The sequence below is a fragment of the Rhinolophus sinicus genome, chromosome 1, assembly GCF_057876585.1.
Source record: "Rhinolophus sinicus isolate RSI-liver-muscle chromosome 1, RSI-T2T, whole genome shotgun sequence".
NCBI classification, from domain to species: Eukaryota; Metazoa; Chordata; class Mammalia; order Chiroptera; family Rhinolophidae; genus Rhinolophus; species Rhinolophus sinicus.
Window position 1 is genome coordinate 62,504,573 of NC_142501.1, and position 18,121 is coordinate 62,522,693.

At 40.8% G+C, this 18,121-nt stretch overlaps 1 protein-coding gene across 1 annotated transcript in view; it reads right to left on the reverse strand.

Moving 5' to 3' along the window:
- PPM1H (protein phosphatase, Mg2+/Mn2+ dependent 1H) overlaps positions 1-18,121 on the reverse strand; it is a 237,844-nt gene that overhangs the window by 141,948 nt on the left and 77,775 nt on the right. The window contains exon 2 of the mRNA XM_019732426.3: positions 5,262-5,427. Coding sequence (XP_019587985.1) covers positions 5,262-5,427 — 166 coding nt within the window. The remainder of the gene's footprint in view (positions 1-5,261; positions 5,428-18,121) is intronic.

Here is an 18,121-nt window from a genome sequence, read left to right on the forward strand (position 1 = left end):
TTATTTTCGGGGAAGCACAGTACAGGAAAACAAGACTCCTTCAGTAAACGGAAGCCAGGAGAGGCAGAATATAGTATATATTATTTTATCTACCAAAAACAAAAATTTTAAGTTTCTTTTAAAACAGGAAAATTAATTTGACTCCTTTGGCTAGAAGACTGCTTGTACTAATAGGATAAAATAATTCTCTATGAATTGGCATAAGAGATGCCTTAAAGTTGCCCTAAAATCTTTACACCAATTAGTAATTATCTGCAGTAATAAAAAATCATCTCATTACCACCCAGCTACTCTATTGGCACTCAATATTTAAAAATATCATCAAAAATAAAACTGCACTTCCACTGAATTCTTCTGCATATCACTGATGTTTCTAACATACTGTGTTTCCCTGAAAATAAGACCAGGTCTTATATTAATTTTTGCTCCAAAAGACGCATTAGGGCTTATGCTCAGGGGATGTCATCCTGAAAAATCATGCTAGGATTTATTTTCTGGTTAGGTCTTATTTTGGGGGAAACACGGTCTAAGGAATTCCTATAGTAATTCCTTTTTCTCTTGTCAATTTAATGTTATTTTACAGGAAATTTTAGATTTTCTTCAACAGCCAAGTAAGAGGAAGGTGATATTATACATGAAAGAAATCTGTGGAAATATTTATTTTGACTTTATTAAGTTTATTGGGGATGAAGAGGTGAAAAAAGGAGGGAGGAATTAATCACATGTATTCTGGAGAGACCCCACGCATGTTCCTTTTGCATCCTTCACACATGTCAACTTTCTGTTTGCAAATGAAATAGTAATGCTATTATTTAGCCTATGGTCCCATTTCTTGCTTATAATAGTATTTGCCCACTTTTTCATCCTTACCTTTCTCTCTCTGTGGCCCATAGCATAGTTACTTCCACTCCTTGCAGCTCCTCTCTCTTCTGGGAAATTCTTTGAACTTGCAACTCCTATAATCTAAGCCTCCCTAGACCTGTTCCTGAGCTCCAAACTGGTACTTCTAACTTCCTACAAAACACTTCCACATGGAAAGTTAGCATACTCAAAACTCAAGTCATTTCTGCCCTCCCGCTCATCTTTAAACCTATGCCTGCTCCAGTGGTCCACTTTCAAGAACCAGCAGCCAGTGGCTAAAACCTGGCATCTTAACTCTTCTCTGTCCCATGCAGTTGGTCAACTGTATCTCTGACATCGCCTCTCCTGAGCCTGTCATTTGAAGCTTTCATTATTTCTCACGCAGATGTCTGTTTGAGCCAGACTCCTAAATGTCCCCATCTCTAGTTTTGCTCCCTAGACTTCCCAAGCAGCTTTCCCACTGCCATCACTGTCCTGACTCCATTATGTCCTTATCTAAAGTCATTTGGTTAAAATCCCAGCCTATTAGGACCTTAATGGCTCTTGTGTGTGAAACTTGCTTGCTGCTCCCGTCTTACCACACGCAAAGAGACCACCTGCGTTCCAGCACACTAGCAGACGTGCCTCACGTGCTCTCATGCCAACCTGCCTTTGTATATGCGTGCTCCCTCTGTCAGAACCTCCCCTCTTTTATTTGCTTGGTTAATTCCCACTCACTTTTCAAGCGAACAGCTCAACTGTCACTTGTTTAGGTAAAGAAAGCTTTACCTAATCCAACCCTTCCCCTCTTCCGTTGTTTCCCAAACCACCAGTGACTAATCTGAATTAGGCTACCATACAACCTCGACCTTTCATTTCTTCTAAAACATCTTTCTTCTGTAGTCCTGCTGCTTACTGACTCTTCCTGCCTCCTCAACTCAGCTCTAGGAGGACTGGAATTATGTTGTTTATCTCCTTTTCCCCAAGGCCTAACGTGCAGATTCAGTGCTCAATACATGTTTGTTGAGTAAAGAAATAGATTCACAGAGGAAAAGCAGCAGATCCACCTTACTTGTCTCCTGCAGATGTTTTCCTGCTCTGGGCCTTATACTATCACGACCCTTTCCACCATACTGGAGTTAAGGGGATATCCTCTAGATGGAAAAAAAATTACTGGCCTCTTTTAAGTAGCATATCCAATGTCCTCTGCTAATTGTTCATTCCGAGTAGAAGCCAAAGTCCTGATAACAGGCCTTCAAGGTCCTGTCAGAATTGCCTCACTCCATTCTCACTGCCTTCCTGAAAATACCAGCTTTACTATCTTTGCTCCAGTCACATGGGCCTTCTTGATCGTTCCTGAAAACACCAGACCTGCTCCTATCTCAGGGTCTTTGCAATTACCTAGGATGTTATTACAGAATGCTCTTCTTCCAAATAGGTGCACTTTAAGGTCTTTGCCCAAATGTCACCTTCTCCGTGATGCCTTCTTTAACCACCTCTTGCACCTCACACTTCCTATATTCCTGCTTCCCTACTTTGTGTTTCCCCATAGAGTGTATATATTTTCACTATGTGTCTCCCTCAATGACTGTAAGATCCCTTTCGGTAGGGATTTTTGTCTGTTTTATTCCTAGTACAAAACAAATGCTCAGTGATTCATCCGGCACAATAGACAATAGTTTTTCAAGCTTTTAAAAAGCAGGGCAAACAACAATAAGTCACACTACCTAATTTAAAAAGGGGAAAAACTTGAATAGACATTTTTTAAAAGAAGACATACAGCTGGCCAATAAGTACACAAAAAGATGCTCAAGAGCTCCAATCATTAGAAAGACAAAACCACAATGAGATACCACGTCACGCCCATTAGAATGGCTACTGTTTAAAAAAAAAACACACACAGAAATAACAAGTGTTGGTGAGGATGTAGAGAATTGGAACCTTGTGCATTGCTGGTGGGAATGGAAAATAGTGATGTGGAGAACAGTATGGTGGTTCCTCAAAATTTTTAAAAAATTACCATATCATCTAGCTATTTCACTCTGAGACTATATCCAAAAGAACTTAAAGCAGGGACTTGAATAGATATCTGTATACCCATGTTCATAGCAGCATTATTCAAATAATAGCCAAAAGATGGAAGCAAGTGTTCACTGATGGATGAGTGGATAAACAAAATGATGCGTATACATACAACGGAATATTATTCAGCCTCAAAAAGGAATGAAATTCTCACAATCTACATATGGATGAAACTTGAAGACATCCTGGTAAGTAAAATAAGCCAGACATAAAAAGACAAATGTTGTATGATTCCACTTACATGAGGAAACTAGAGTGGGCATACTCATGAGAGACAGAAAATAGAATGGTGGTTGCCAGGTGCTGAGGGAAGGGGAAAAGAAAGGAGTTAGTGTTTAATGGCAGCGGAGTTTCAATTTGGGAAGATGAAAAAGTTCTGGAGACGGATGATGGAGACGGTTGTACAACAATATGAATGTATTCAATGCCACTGGACTATACATTTCAAAATGGGTTAGATGGTAAATTTTATGTCATATATATTTTCATTAAAAAAAGCAGCAGCACACATTTGTTGTCTTAAGCTCTAGTAAGAAGTCTAATATATAAGGCAGGTAGATGTGAAGCTGCTGTGGCAGAAGCAGGAGACGGAGTGCCAGGATATGTCCATGTCCACTCTGCTGGGTACCGCCTCACTGCCTCCTGTAGCACAGACCCCCCCCAGAGATTCAAAACCATCACAGGGAGGATCACAGCTCCATCCTAAGGTACGTATGCATTGGTTTCGCTCTTCTTAAGGACAAGAAGTTAAAAAGTAACTCCTGGCTCCGTTTGTAGGAGGAACTTAGCAAGAAGGAAAAATGCCATCACCAGCTGGCCTTGGGCCAAATGTCACCACTGACTTATTTTTACAGAAATCACTTTGTATCCCAGTGGCAGAGGGGGAATGTCAGAGGAAAGAGCAACATTAAATCATTGTCACCCATTATCATTAATTAAGTCACTGGCACATTACCATCCATGTCACACACTTTCTGAGCCCTTTTCCATAATAACTCAATCCTCAACATCTGTCAAGTATGATCTCCAATTTGCAAATAAACAAACATTCAAAATTCAGGGGGCATTACCCATAGAGAATGACATAAATGGGAATGATTTCAGGATAATCATCACTAATATTTATCAAGGATTAATTAAGACACTAGCTCAACATTTTCCATGGACTTACTGGATTTTATACTCCCAACCAGCCTGTTCTACCATATTTGGTAGTTACTACCATTATTAGTCCTTTTTATAGAGGAGAACACTGAGGCTCAACAAACAAATAATAATCCCCAAATTAAATAGCTTAGTAAATGATGGACTGCACGAAAACGTCTTACTCCAAAATCCATGCACTGAATCACTATTATTCTTTTCCGCCCATGTGGGTCCTCGACTCTGATTGTTTGGGGGAAGTCTAATCAATGCTTCTTTCAGCTTTGAAAACAAGTACAACTGATTAAGTCTCCATAGGTCCCTGTGTTTCTAACTCTGAGTTGAGGTAAAACTAACAAAATAAATCAGTATTCTTATTCCCTATACAGAAATACAATAAGACACTATTTCTGAGACTAAGAACAGATTCCTAGACCTTTTACAATCCTATAAAAATTTATATTCAAAAATATTCTCAAGATCAGTAGAACAAATAGTTACATTTGGGTCATCCTTTCAATGTCTCTTTTCTGTAGGACTAAATAATCTGCTGATGGACAGAGTGTCAGTCATTCCCTATCCTTTTTGAGTGTTTCTTTTGAACTTTCTCCAAGGATGTCTTTTTATCCTCCAGAAACTGGAGAGAAGAGAAATGCTTTGTGGTTTGTCAACGGGGCATTCAGGCTACAGGGCTGCCCCATGGGATTCAAGGGCTCTGGGCCAGTTGAAACAAATATTAATTTGCAAAAGTATCAGGCACAGGCTCCAACTGGACAACTCCAATAGACAGGCCAGGGGAAGGAAGGGGCAAAGTCATAGCAGGGCTGTAAGCCAATGGAGAGAGTTATTTCAACCCTTCGTCAGAGGCTTCCAGAGACTATCTCCTTCACAAAATTCATGAAGTGGCTTCTTTAAAACCATTAAGCATTATATATACTAATTCTTGCAACAAAACCTGTATGTGATGTGGGTATTTTATTTAGTTTAAAGGTTAAGAACCTAAATACCAGGTCTTCATACTGTGTCACTTTCAGTTTTGACTGATACCCTAAGTAGAGACCCACTGTTCCACTAACTCCGGGGACACTGTTTCTCTGTCTTCCATTACAGCCCCGATTCAGCTGGAACATCTCACGGTAGGGCCAGAGTGTGCGTGTTCCTCTCACCTGAGAACTGGGGATAAAGGAGGGTCTTACCGAGTTCTCCTTCAGTTGCAGCCCCTCCCCATTGGGAAGGGAAGACCTTCTCTTAGTCGTGTTCCTGCCTGGGGTTGAGGAAAATGCCCCAGCTTTCTTCTTCACAGTGAGCACTTCACAGCTCGCTTGGTCTTCATTGTGCGTGCTCTTGCCGGCATTAATAACCCTGGAGAAGAAGCCAGAAAAAAAATGGTCAGACAGGGTGATTTCCAGAAAGCTGAGAGCTTAGTCTCAAGAGTCAGCCCAGGCAGTCTCCACAACTGACACAACAGTAATGCAAAGGACCTTTTATGTAGCACACATTAAAACACTGACTGAAGTGGTGTTTTGAGCGCAGCTCACCTTCGCAGGTGTCTGACAGATGTGATCAACTCCACCGAACCATTCTAGTCAAAACACACGAAACCATCACTCTTGGTAATTACAAGGAAGCTAGATCTGAAGGCTCAGGGAATTGTTGCATTTCTCCGAGTGATAAAGAGCAAAACTATCATTAATCTTATGAAAGAACACGGCAGTAATTGACAGCACACAGAACACTGTAAAATCCAAGGGAACAGAGAACTATATTTCACTGCTGCCATGTCCACTTGCACTTTACACAGAGAAGTGAAAGGATCAAAGATTCACTCTTTTAAAAATATCTTTAATCCTGTATCTTTTCTCCTGTAGAATACTCATCACATTGTATCATCATCCCAGGCCACAGAGCACTCTGATTTGGCCACATAATATATCGTGGCATGCTGACACTGCACTGGCCTAATTACTAAATGTTACAAGCATAGAAATGCTTCCAGTAAACATACTACATCATTCACATACCGTTTTCTGTATCAGGTGACTGCAGACTGAGCCCTTGGGTTTCAGAACCATTTTCTTATTAAGTAATTAAATAGCAGCTAAAATAGATTTCCGGAAAGAGCTCTCCTTGATTTGCCTTTGGCTATTGTTGTTTTGTTTTTTGTGTGTGCGTTGTTGTTTTTTCACCAAAACTTCAACAGTGTCAAATGCAGTGACAGAGCGAGTGTGAAGCATATAGAACTCAATTGGCAAGGAAAGAAAAGATGCTTTTTTTAATGGTAAGATAAATGGAAGTCCACTCTACATGTGTGGAGCGTACACTGCTCTATTAATCTGATTGTATTCCCTACAAAAAAGTAGAGAATGATTGTTTTCAAAAGACATTTTTTTATGTTTTAATTCTGAAATAATTATAGACTCAGAAAAAGTTGCAAAAATAGTACTGTACAGATGTACCCTCCACCCAACTTCCCCCAATGATAACATCTTACATAACTACAGTACAATATCAAAACAAGCAATTGACACTGATATAATACCATCAACCAGACGGCAGATCTTATTCAAATTTCACCATTTTTTATATCAAATGGCTTTTCGTTTTGAAAATTGTATAGATGTCCATAAGCCAACACATACACGCCACTACCAAACAGGAAATGAAGAACAAATTGAGATTTGAGTAACGCAAGATCTAAGGAAGTGTATTTCAAGCAGTCTGCTGCCAAACCTTGGGATTCTATGAAGGTGTTTCACATGTTTTAACTTTTACTTTAAATTCCTTTCTTAAATGTATAAGCATTTTGGGAAAAAATGCAATTGAAAAGTTCATTCTCATCTGTTACATGTGAACAAATGCATGCCAGTTCACGTATTTTGGGTAGCTTTGGCATAAAAAGCCTTCTATCATTTCTCTTTAACTGACCAGTATCATTTGATTGAAGGAAAACTGTTTTAAAAAAAATTACCATTTGCAATGACAGTCAGCCCTCCGTATCCATGAGTTTTGGAACTATGGAGTCAACCAACCTCGGATTGAAAACAAGATTTTCAGTATGCAGTCGGGAATCTGCCAATGTGGAGGGCCTACTGTGTGCATCATGTGACGCCATTTTATTTAAGAAGAGATTTGAGCATCCACAGAGTTTCGTATTTGCTGAGGTCCTGGAACCAATGCCTCGCAGATACTGAGGTCCAACTGTACTTACCTATGTGTTCTAGGAAAAAGACCATACCAGTCATTTATCATCTCCCCTATTTCAAATTTCTGTGGTAATCAAAACTGCTTCATTGTTCCTATTGGGTTTATTATAAATTTCAACTTAATTACATTTTAATAAAGAAAAGCTTACTTTTACTCATTTTACATAATAGTTTTGTGTAACTTTTTTTTTTTTTAAAGTAGAAGATTGCTTACAGAGTTTGAAAATCTTTGTCCTTAGGGGCATGCGTAAGGAGGTGGGAATCCTTGCCCATCTCTGAGAGGTCAAATCTGCCCCAGGTGTTCATCATATCCTCTTAAGGATAGGAGAAAGGAGAGTTCAAGGTCTAGTTTTCTGCCCCACCTTCACTCTCACTAAGGAGACATTCCCATATGGTTTAAGAACACAACGTAATTCTTGAAAACACCAATGGGGCTACCTGCATGATGACTATTATTATTACCACACTTACTACCTGTGCTAAATAATTCACCCTAGGCTCCACCGCCAGGAAGTGGCACAGCTGGGATTCAAAACTGAAGCTTATCTTGACCACTAACCCAACCTCTTCCTATTATTATACGCGGGGACTAGCATCAGTCTGTGTCAGGCCAACCTGGACTGTCTGGGGAAGCACAGAAGCGGCAGATAGGCAGGCTCAGGTCCAGGCTGAGAAAGGGGAATTCTCTCCTAGCTTCTTTGGCCACTGGAGGAGTTTGAGACAGGGCCCAGAGGAAGGATGAAGGATGGGTGGTTCAGATTTGCCTGCCTCTAGAGGAGCCCATGCTTAGTCCAGGAGTTTGCAGCTGGAGCTCTTAACACAGAACGTGCGTTTGACTGGAGTTTCCCTTTTGTGTCCATCCTCGGAGAATAAAACCAGGCAAAGGAAGGAGGTTCGAAACATCATCTGCCTTTTCTAAGCTACTGGTAGCGACATCCCAAGCAACATGTTCGGGATAGACAGTTTACTGGATGGTGATGTTTCACCCCCATCATCTCGCACAGAAGCATCTTCCCTAGATACAGGTAAAGGGAAACTTCAGATGGGAAAACCAGTTCATGACAGCCATCCTCGCCATATTCCTCTGAACGAGCCTGGCTGCTATTTCTGGAACTTGGCATCATCCTGACCATTGGCAGCTAAACTTATGCTGTAGTCAGGTCTTTTTTTTTTTTTTTTTTTTTTTAAACAAGACAGCATCACTGATCTCCAATAGCTACACGCCAGGCTGACTCATCTGCCACTGCTGTTTTCCAACAGTCAACAAAGCTACTATAATTACATAAATCACGAATCACTGCTCCCTGAAAGTGCTTTATCTCTTATCTCTCTTAGCGGATATTAAACTCCAAAGTTGACTTAAGTTCAGCAAGAGACTCTAGAAACTTTATTTTATGCCCGAGAAACCTGGGACCCTGGAAGACTGTGACTTGTACAAGGTCACACAGCTCAATACAGCAGAGCCATGAACACACTTCTGGGCTCACGGCTCTTTCGGCTCCAGCTCTCAGTGGTTTTCTTTTCCTATTGTACGTCTATTCTTATCAGCACTTGGTTCAGAGGGCTGTACTGCAATGACTCATCAAAGCCAGAGAACTGTGAAAGAACAATCACGGGTGGCCTTACTTTGCCATTTCATGCAGAATACAGCTTGTGAATGACATTAACGAGATATCACAAAGTCAGAAATGGCAATGTGGTGGGAAGAGAACAGTCCCAGCCCTGTAAAACCCTGTTCGGTCAGGTATCTGATAAAGTCTTGTTAATTTAAAGCCACTGCCTTTTTAAAAAAAATACAACTCTCATCCCACATTTTATATATTACTTCAAATTCCTTACTCCATACAGCTTTAGGAGAAAATCCTGATTCTTCTCAATTTACTTTGCTTTAAAAAGCTTGACCTCTATAATTATACAGAGGGTGCCCAAAAAATGTATACACATTTTAAGAAAGGAAAAAACTGCATTAAAATTGTAATACTCAATATATACTGATAACAAAAGATGAATATACGTCACACATATACATTTTTTGGCACCCCTGGTATATTTGATTTTGTTCTTCAAAGGCAAATGCTTTGTTTACTAAATGTAAATAAAACCTTTAATTCCTCTAAAAGTAAATTGAAAAAAACTTTGCTTCCCAAGTTAAGGAGCATCATTCTGTTAATAGATTCAATAATTTCTTTAAATGGAAGCAGCTTATTTCAATCGCTGCACTCCCTTCTTGTCTAATGTGCCAGCATAAAGTCAGCACCATTTTGAGCTCAACAGGAACAACTATAACACACGCATTCTTTACCTAAACAATACCTACCTGTGATGCTTAATTTTAAGACTATAAAACAAAATGCTGGTGGACCATGAATCATCATAACTTTGGTGACCTTATTTTTCAATTTCCCACAAAGCAGGAAGATGGCTTCCTCGACACTAAACTGGAAGCAATAAAGCATAGTGGTTAAGAACACGGGCTATTGCCCCAGAACGTAGTAACACAGCAGATGCTCAACAAATGTTTGTTGAGTGAATAAACAAAATCAGACAGAAGTCAGTTCTGCTACATCCTAGATGTAGAGTAATAATAGTATCTTGCATTTGCTGAGAATTGTGTGCCAGGGACTATTGTTAGCATTTTACATGTAGTAATTAATTAACTCATGTAATCTTCTTGTCAACTCTATGAGTTAGCCACCATTATTCTCCCCATTTTAAAGATAAGTCACAGCTAGTGATGGCAGAGGGTTTGGTCAAGTTACTTAACTTCAGGAAACCATAGTTTCTTAGCAGTCCTTGATGGATTAAATTCTGGGAGTTGCTAGGAGTGTGTGTGTGTGTGTGTGTGTGTGTGTGTGTGTGTGTGTTGGGGAGGAAGGATTTTAGTCATCTAAATTTAAGAATAGGGTAATGTTGAAGTTAGGGTTAAAATTCAGGTGAGAAATGTCAGAGGGTGAAGGGGAGGGATAACTACTGTGTCTTCGGTATGCAAAGTTTATATCCGGTTCTTTCATCTCTAAGAAGACCCATGGCACATTTGCCCAGAGCGAGAGACACACGGCAAAGTTAAATTCATTTATGGACTATGTTTAACTACCAACCTACCTTCAAACTAAACCATAGCTAAACCATAGCACCTCGATGGTTTCCCTTGTAAAAACAAGTAAACACGGAATTTTAACTACCTTGAAGTCCAAAAGCCTCTGTGTATATCAGATACAGCTTGAGGCTGTGACCAGGACACCAGGCGTGAATGTGACCGTGAGAGCACAGCACTAGCATAACCTATTTAGAAAGGGCACGCGATTCATTCTGTGCTACTGTCACACACTAGGGAAACCTGTTTTCCTTCTCTCTGTTTGTAAAATACTCTAGTCACAAAGTTTTTAGAAATCACCTGCCCCTGAATTTCAGCAGGAAAGTCCTGCTTTTAATTGCAACTGTTAAATTGTCAAGTAATCTGCCTTCTCATCTACTCAAAACCTTGACGACAAGGACACTCATCTGATAAGATGACCCATAGGACAGGTCCCTATTCCTAAATACAGACAAGGAAGCACTCTCAAGTATCCTCAAGTAGTGAGCCCTTGCACAAAGGCCACTGGTCCAGAGAACTCCCAATGGAACTGTTTTCAAAAGGATTTACAAAAGACAGTCAATCAACAAAGGATAGCCACAGCAGACCTTTTTTAAAGGGTTCCCATGTGTCATGTACTGTGCTAAACATGACCGGTGTCAAGTCCTTCATTACCACCGACCCCCTTCCCCACCAGCAGGGACTCAGCAGAGTGCAGGACGCACGACAGGGACAATATTCAGAGAGACCTCATCCACACTCGGTTTCTGCCGATTACTAGGCTCTAGCTGTGCGATTTGCCATAATTACTTTCTCCCTCTAAAATGGGAATGGAAGTCACTTCCGATCATAGAAGAGCTGTGAGAATGAACTGCTCTAGCATGGAAAGTATTTAACAGTGCCTGGCACATAGTGAGTACTCACTATATACATCATTTAATAATAATATATCAAACACAAAGCCTGTGCTGTTGGGGTTAGGGGAATGTATCCAGCCACGTGAATTCCTGGAGAATCTCCTCCCTCGCTTCTCCATCAGCACATCTCTGCCTGCCTCAGGGACGCATGGCCACCTGAAGGCAGCCAGAGCCTTCAAGTGGCATGGCATGACACTTCCCAGAACAGGGACTTGAGCAAGGCCCCCTGCTCCTCTGAGCCCTCTTGTCAAAGTTATTGCAACACTCAAGCCACACGTGGCGGTGATCTGTACACAGGAAAGCACTCACACACTTACTAACGTGCTGCTTCTAGATTCCTACCCACCTCTGCCCACAAATGCCATCTCTGGGCTCCCAGCCTCCTGGATGCAGAAACTCCTGTCCCAGACCCACAGAAAAAGACCAAACAGATAATTTTGTTTGGTTTAGGTTATTTGTTTGGTTGGTTCTTATTATATGGCTTTGTTTTTTTAAAGAAAATAAAGACCTGAACAGTTTAGGTTAAAAAGTTTACATGAAGTGTTACTGCTTCTAAGCAGTTAGTAATGATACTGAGGAAGGAGGAGGACGTGTTTTACAAAGGCCATCAGGTGCAGTGAAATATTGCTGATTCATATACAATTGAGAAGCAGATAGCAAAAGGCTGTAGGGAGAGGGATGCTAAATGAATCATTTATGGAAGACCAAATATAGCTGCCAATTACTGAAATTCTCTTTTCTAGGTACCTTCTTAGGTAATGCTTCCTGTGATTCTCTGAAGTGGTTGCTGACCACCCAGATAGGCTGGAACAGAAGGACAACTGGATTCCTAGCTCCAAGGGAGTTAATAACCTCTCATTCTTGTGTACTGGAAAATCACGGCTCTGACTAGGAACAGAAGCCTTTGATAACAGCCATCAGTATAAACAGCCAGAACATCCATCAAGAATAATAGCTTCTCCCAGACAGTTTCAGTTACCTCTGGGTAGGAGGGGGAACAAGAGGTCCTCCCAGCCCATTCAGTTAATAGTCAGTTGCCTGTTACCAGGGAGGAGAAAGGATGGTATGAAATGGAATTCTTTTGGCTTTGACATTTTGGAAGGGGACTAAGTGCCAACACATGGAGAGAGCACGGTCCAAAGGCAGGATAAACATACGCCGGGAAAGAAGCAAATACATGCAGTTCTTATCCCATCATGCGACCTTACACCTTCTGGTTCCGGGGCCCTATCTGTGGTTGATGAAGGGATGTGACCAATCAGGGGTTGCAAACTGGGGTCTCACAGGCCACATTCAGCCCACAGACAGGTTGGTGTGTTTAGATTTTTGCCCACACAGTGTTTTTTTAAAAGGTGAATTTGTTGCCAATATTTTAAAAAATTGGGATAGTTACATTAAAAATCTTAATTTTCCCATTTCTCTTGAAAACTGCCAAACTTTTGTGTGACAATAATCAGCTGGACCTGAGGGGAGGCAGCCCCACAAGACAGGACATGTTCTCGAAAGCTCTACCCAGCCTTCACTCTGTCCACTTCTGCCACTTAAATACCCAGCCTGGCCCCAAAGTCATTGGATTCTGCAACCCTGCCATCAGATTTCTGGTGACTTCATGAATAAATCAAGAAAACTATTAGATGCATAGTATATCTTCACCATATTGACTGAAATGATTAATTACTCTAAAAATATCTACTGTGTGACCAAGTAGGGATAAACCAAGAAACCTAGGACACGGTTTCCGCTCTCAAGGAGCCAACAGTCAACAACAGTAGGGAGACCTTGTTACAGATAAATATAATTAGCTGGGACTGATGCCATTCTTGAGGGCTATGTCACGAGGGATTGGAGAATGCAGAGGAGAAGGCAACTGCAAAACAAGAGTCACAGAAAGTGTCACAGATGAGGTGGCCTCGAGTTCAGTCAGATGGATTGAGGGAGGAAGTCAATAGTCAGAGAAAAAAATGAGGAAAGGCTCTGCAAGGAGAGGAACAGCTTGTGAAAACAGAGGGTGATGGGAACTTCATCGAAGGGGTTGGGTGTGACCTAAGCATAGGTTTGGTGAGGGATCCACATGAAAACTAGACCAGGAAATTCTATGGGAACGTTACCCTATAGAGCCCATGGTCACTGGGAGGAATCTAAGAACGATTAAACAAAGGATTGTTATGATCAAAATTATGTAGGACAGTGACAGCAGTGGCCTAACAGAGGACGGATTATAGAGGATAAATGACAAAAGCAAAGAGATCGGTTAGGGATAATCCTGGTGACAAAGAGGCCTTGAACCAATCAATGGCTCTGGTGGAGGGAAAGAGTGGGTTTGAGAGGAGGTGAATGAACTGGGAAATCCTAGTAAAACCTGCTGGACATGGATGGTGGAGGAGACAGGAGTAACGAGGATGACTTCAGGTTTCTACTGGCAGAAAGAGCAGGTGAGATACACTGATTATGAACGGAGATGAAACAGTGAAACAAGTCGAGCAAGTGGGGAGTTCTGTGGGATGAGATAAGGAGACTGGTTTTACATCTGCAAACAGAAAGTACCAGAAATTACAAAGGCAGTGACAGGCAACTTCAACTTAACCAGGGGTTGGCAAACCATGGCTCGTGGGCCAATCCGAGCCACGATTGTTTCTGAATGACCCCCAAGCTAGGAATGGTTCTTACATTTTTAAGTTGTTGAGGGGAAAAAATAAAATCAAAAGAATATTTCGTGACATGTGAAAATTATATGAAGTTCAAATTTCGGTATCCATCAAGTTTTATTGGAACACAATAGCCACATTCATTCATTCACATATTGCCTATGGTGGTTTCCCAGGTACAATAGCAGAGTTAGTAGTTTCCACAATGACTGTCCTGTCCACAAAGCCTGTATTATTTACTGTCGAAACCTTTACAGAAAATGTGTGCTGACACCTGAACTTAGCTATTAGGTTGAACTCTGAAACTGGTTTTGTAAGTCAAAAGCTGAAAATTTCACACGATTATACGTAACATATAAGTGCAGCAAAGAGAGCGATGTAGGCTTGGGTAGAATTTAACATGCATCTTGGTGTTATTAGTAACATCAGCTTTGGATATACTTTGCTACTAGCACTTGGGGCCCATTGCTAGTGTCTATCCCCCTCACCAATGTAATTAAATAACTGAAGATTAAAAAACAAACATGAAATATCCAAAGAAGATACGGTGTCCCATGGATCTCCCCACACAAAAAACAATGTTTTCTTCTTCCTATTGGCTGTTTAGAAATGAACTTGTAAAGATAAAAATAAAAAAGCTGCCTTTGGGCATTTCCTTTCAGTTATTCTCTGGGTCCTCTTGTAAAAACCATTAATATCGCTAAAATCCAACTTCCCTATTTAAATAAGGAAGTCTGTGCTCTGTCAGGTGCTGGGAAAATTCCCACACATAGCCACAGTGCTGCTGTGTGAAACAAAAAAAAAAACAGGCTTACCCAAAAAGGATGTTAAGGTTGTAAGTTTTACTTTAAATAAAGCAGGAAAATACTTTTTTCAGGTTTAGAACAATATTACTTCCATATAGCTGTTAGCTTCTAGTGGCAATTAAGGGGGGGAAAAGCAATATGCTTGAAGCTACTACATTTCTAAAGGTAAGGTTTCCTTTCTTTATTCACCAGATGTTTCAGTACTATCAGCAATGTGAGAGAAATGCATTTCTCTCATAAAACAAAGTGAAAGTCAATTTCAAAAGTGTAATTTAAAAATGTGAACTTAAAAAAAAGCCTGGAATGAAATGAAACCAAAAGATAAAAGTACTCTAATCTCAAAAGACATCAAATGAAATACATCAATTTTTAATCAGCAGTTTCTTCAAAGACCCCAGATACAATCTTGACTTTTCCCTTGCTCTGGGATAAAGAAAGTTCTGAGCAATCAAAGCCTCTGATATTTTCCTTTGTAACCTTCCAGCAACACAAGAACAATTTCATACAGGAGAGGATTGTTTGGTGGTAGAAGGATGAAACTCTAACTTAGGAGTTCTAATTCCTGCTTTCAAAAAGATCTTTAAAAATGTGCTCTTGTCCTTCCTATGAGAGAAGGCCACTCACCCACGTCTCCACAGTTGCACTGGCTATGCCGCTCAAACACACAGCAGATCAGGTCACACCAGGCTGGGGCAGGCAGACAGGTTTCTCTCTCTGCTAGAAACTTGAGAGGCAGTTTGCTGGAACCGGATTCCACAGGTTTGAATCCTAAATGAGCTAGTAAGTAGCTGCATGACTTTCGGCAAGTTACTGTATATCTCCTAGGGCCTCAGTTTCTCATCAGTATAAGATGGGGACAATTAGCAGTACGTTTCCTTACTGAGTAGTTATCTGACTGTTGGAAAACGGAGCTGTTTAAAGCACTTTACATCTAACAATTTTGTTAATGCTTGAAAACCTAAATATGAGAAAGGTGATGTCATTATCCTCATTGTATTGGCCCCGTAGATATCATAGGCAAAATGATTCCGTTAAACGTTGTCAACAAGTCATTCTGGCATTTTCTCATAGCAACTGAGGTTTTAAACAACATATTGTGTTCACAAAAATGATGCACAACAGCCTATAAATAGAACATAGGTATTGCAAGAAGGAATTTTGACATATCACATGATTTTAGCCAGCGCTCCAATACACTTTTTTTCTGAGGCAAGCACAGTATTACTACAAATGTACATTAAGAGTAATAATTAATTTCCCCCTCATGATTTAAGTCTTTTTTTTTTTTTTTTAACACATACTTTCTTTGAACTGAAAACAATCTGCTTTGGAAAATCTTCACCCCTGTGTTGACTAACTTGTAGAGAAAGTCTGTTTTGTTTCCAGATTAAAGCTTGAACAAAAAAAACCAGCCCTTTGAAAGCTGATTGCCATCTGATCTAATATTTTTTACCTTTGTGCCCAGACCTAGGACAAATCTCAGTTAACAATTCAAGCTTCCCTAATTTAAATTAACAAGGGAAAGAACATGTCAGATTAAACTTTGGGGCCCCAGAAGGGCCAATCTGGGTCCCATTCTGGCAAATTGATCTCTTCATCCTCAAAAAGCTATAAAGTACAATGAGACGATATGGTCTTACAGGTGACAAATGCACTGACAAAAAATGTACACTGTTTTAAATTGGATGACCAATATCATCCTTAAATAAAAAGAACAAGGTGGGCTACCAATAGATTTCAACTAGTCAAAGATAGATATGCTGCTCCATGATGCTGGCTGTTGATTTTGGTTATGTTTTGCCCCATCTCCAGTCACAGAGCAGGGAGTAGGCACTCAATCAATGTTAGCTATGAACAAATGAACTGAAGGAACCCAAAACAACCCATAGGGGAGATGAGAATAATGACTGAGTTCTAAGCCTGACTATAGGTTTCTTAAAGCATAAAATATTTTTATTGGGGTGTCCCATCAATTGGCTTCAAAAAAAATAAGTCTATGTTCCAAAGAAAAAAAAATTATTTAACAATAAGGACTAATGAACTTGGGAGCAGGATATGTCCAGTGAGCCCCAAACATCAGCAGCAGAGCAGTGGCTGAGGAAGTCCGAGACTAGCATATCTCTAGGTGGAAGCTTGATCTGAACTCCACTGCTGGTTTCTGACTTATAACCAAGTGCTCGCTCAATAATAACGCTGTGTTAACAGTCAGAGCCTACCAGGGACCACGTGGTGCGCCAGGCTGGCACTCTCTCAATACTGAAACACTGTTGGGCAGGAGGGAAATTCCAGAGGCCAAAGCGGGTAGTACATGGGCAATGCTGATACCATCAGGTTAAACCTGCTCAGCAAAACAATGAGTTACTTTAGAAGGTAGGACTTCTCTTCCCTGGAAATGTCCAAAAGCTGGTTTGTCACCTGTCAGGGATACTCTGAGATCTCTGCCATGAATGCGAAGGTTCTAAAGATTCTTCTCCAACTGCTGAATTGGTATGTGTCCCCACCCCCACCTCCGGTTGACACAAAACCTCAACTGCTTTCAGAGCTAAAATTAATTTACATGGAACATAGCTTTAGAGTGGTACTTGTCTTGCTAATTCTCTGATACTTGGTAAATCCCATTCAACATACGGCAAATTGCTATGAAACAGAGCTACGATGAACTCAAACTTCCCATCCCAATCAGCCTTTTAATGCGGGGGCTGTAAGTGAGCCTCAAATGCTGCCATTCCCTGGGGCTCCCAATTTGGCTTGCTTTTCTTCCTACCCAACTTACCCTGAGAGATTTTCTCTATTCCCAGGGTTGCATTTATGATCTAAGCACGATGTACTGCCATATTCATACCTCCTCCGGTACCAATCTCTGGGGTGTCTGACCTGCAGTTATGAATGCATTCAGGATATCTGCGTTAACATATCACATACATTCAAGCTGCCCAAACCTGTACTCATTTTTTCCTTCCTCCTGCTATCTACCTCCTTCTGATGTGCGGATCTTAGTGGACCGAGAATTCCAAGGAACATCGTTGTCGTCTTAGCTCCTTGCCCACATCTAGACTCTCAGCCAGCAGATTCTACCTCACAACTATGACTTACATCCCCCAGTTCCCATGCCTTATTCAGGCCCTCATCACATCCTTCAGGCAGCATTGCATAAGCCTAACTAGTTGGCCCCTCTCCAGTGAAGCCTGCACAGCACGGCCAGACTGACCTTTCCCAACCATGAAGATGGCCATCTCTCTCCCACGCTCAAATTCCTCCAGACTCCAACGACTTCAGAATGAAATATAAACTCTTCACCTTGCTACACAAGGGTCTCATGATCTGGCCCCTATCCATACTCCCCCTAATTCTTAGCCATAAAATACAGCCTCTAGTTTATGGAAAGTAGTGTTGCTACACAGCACAATTCCCT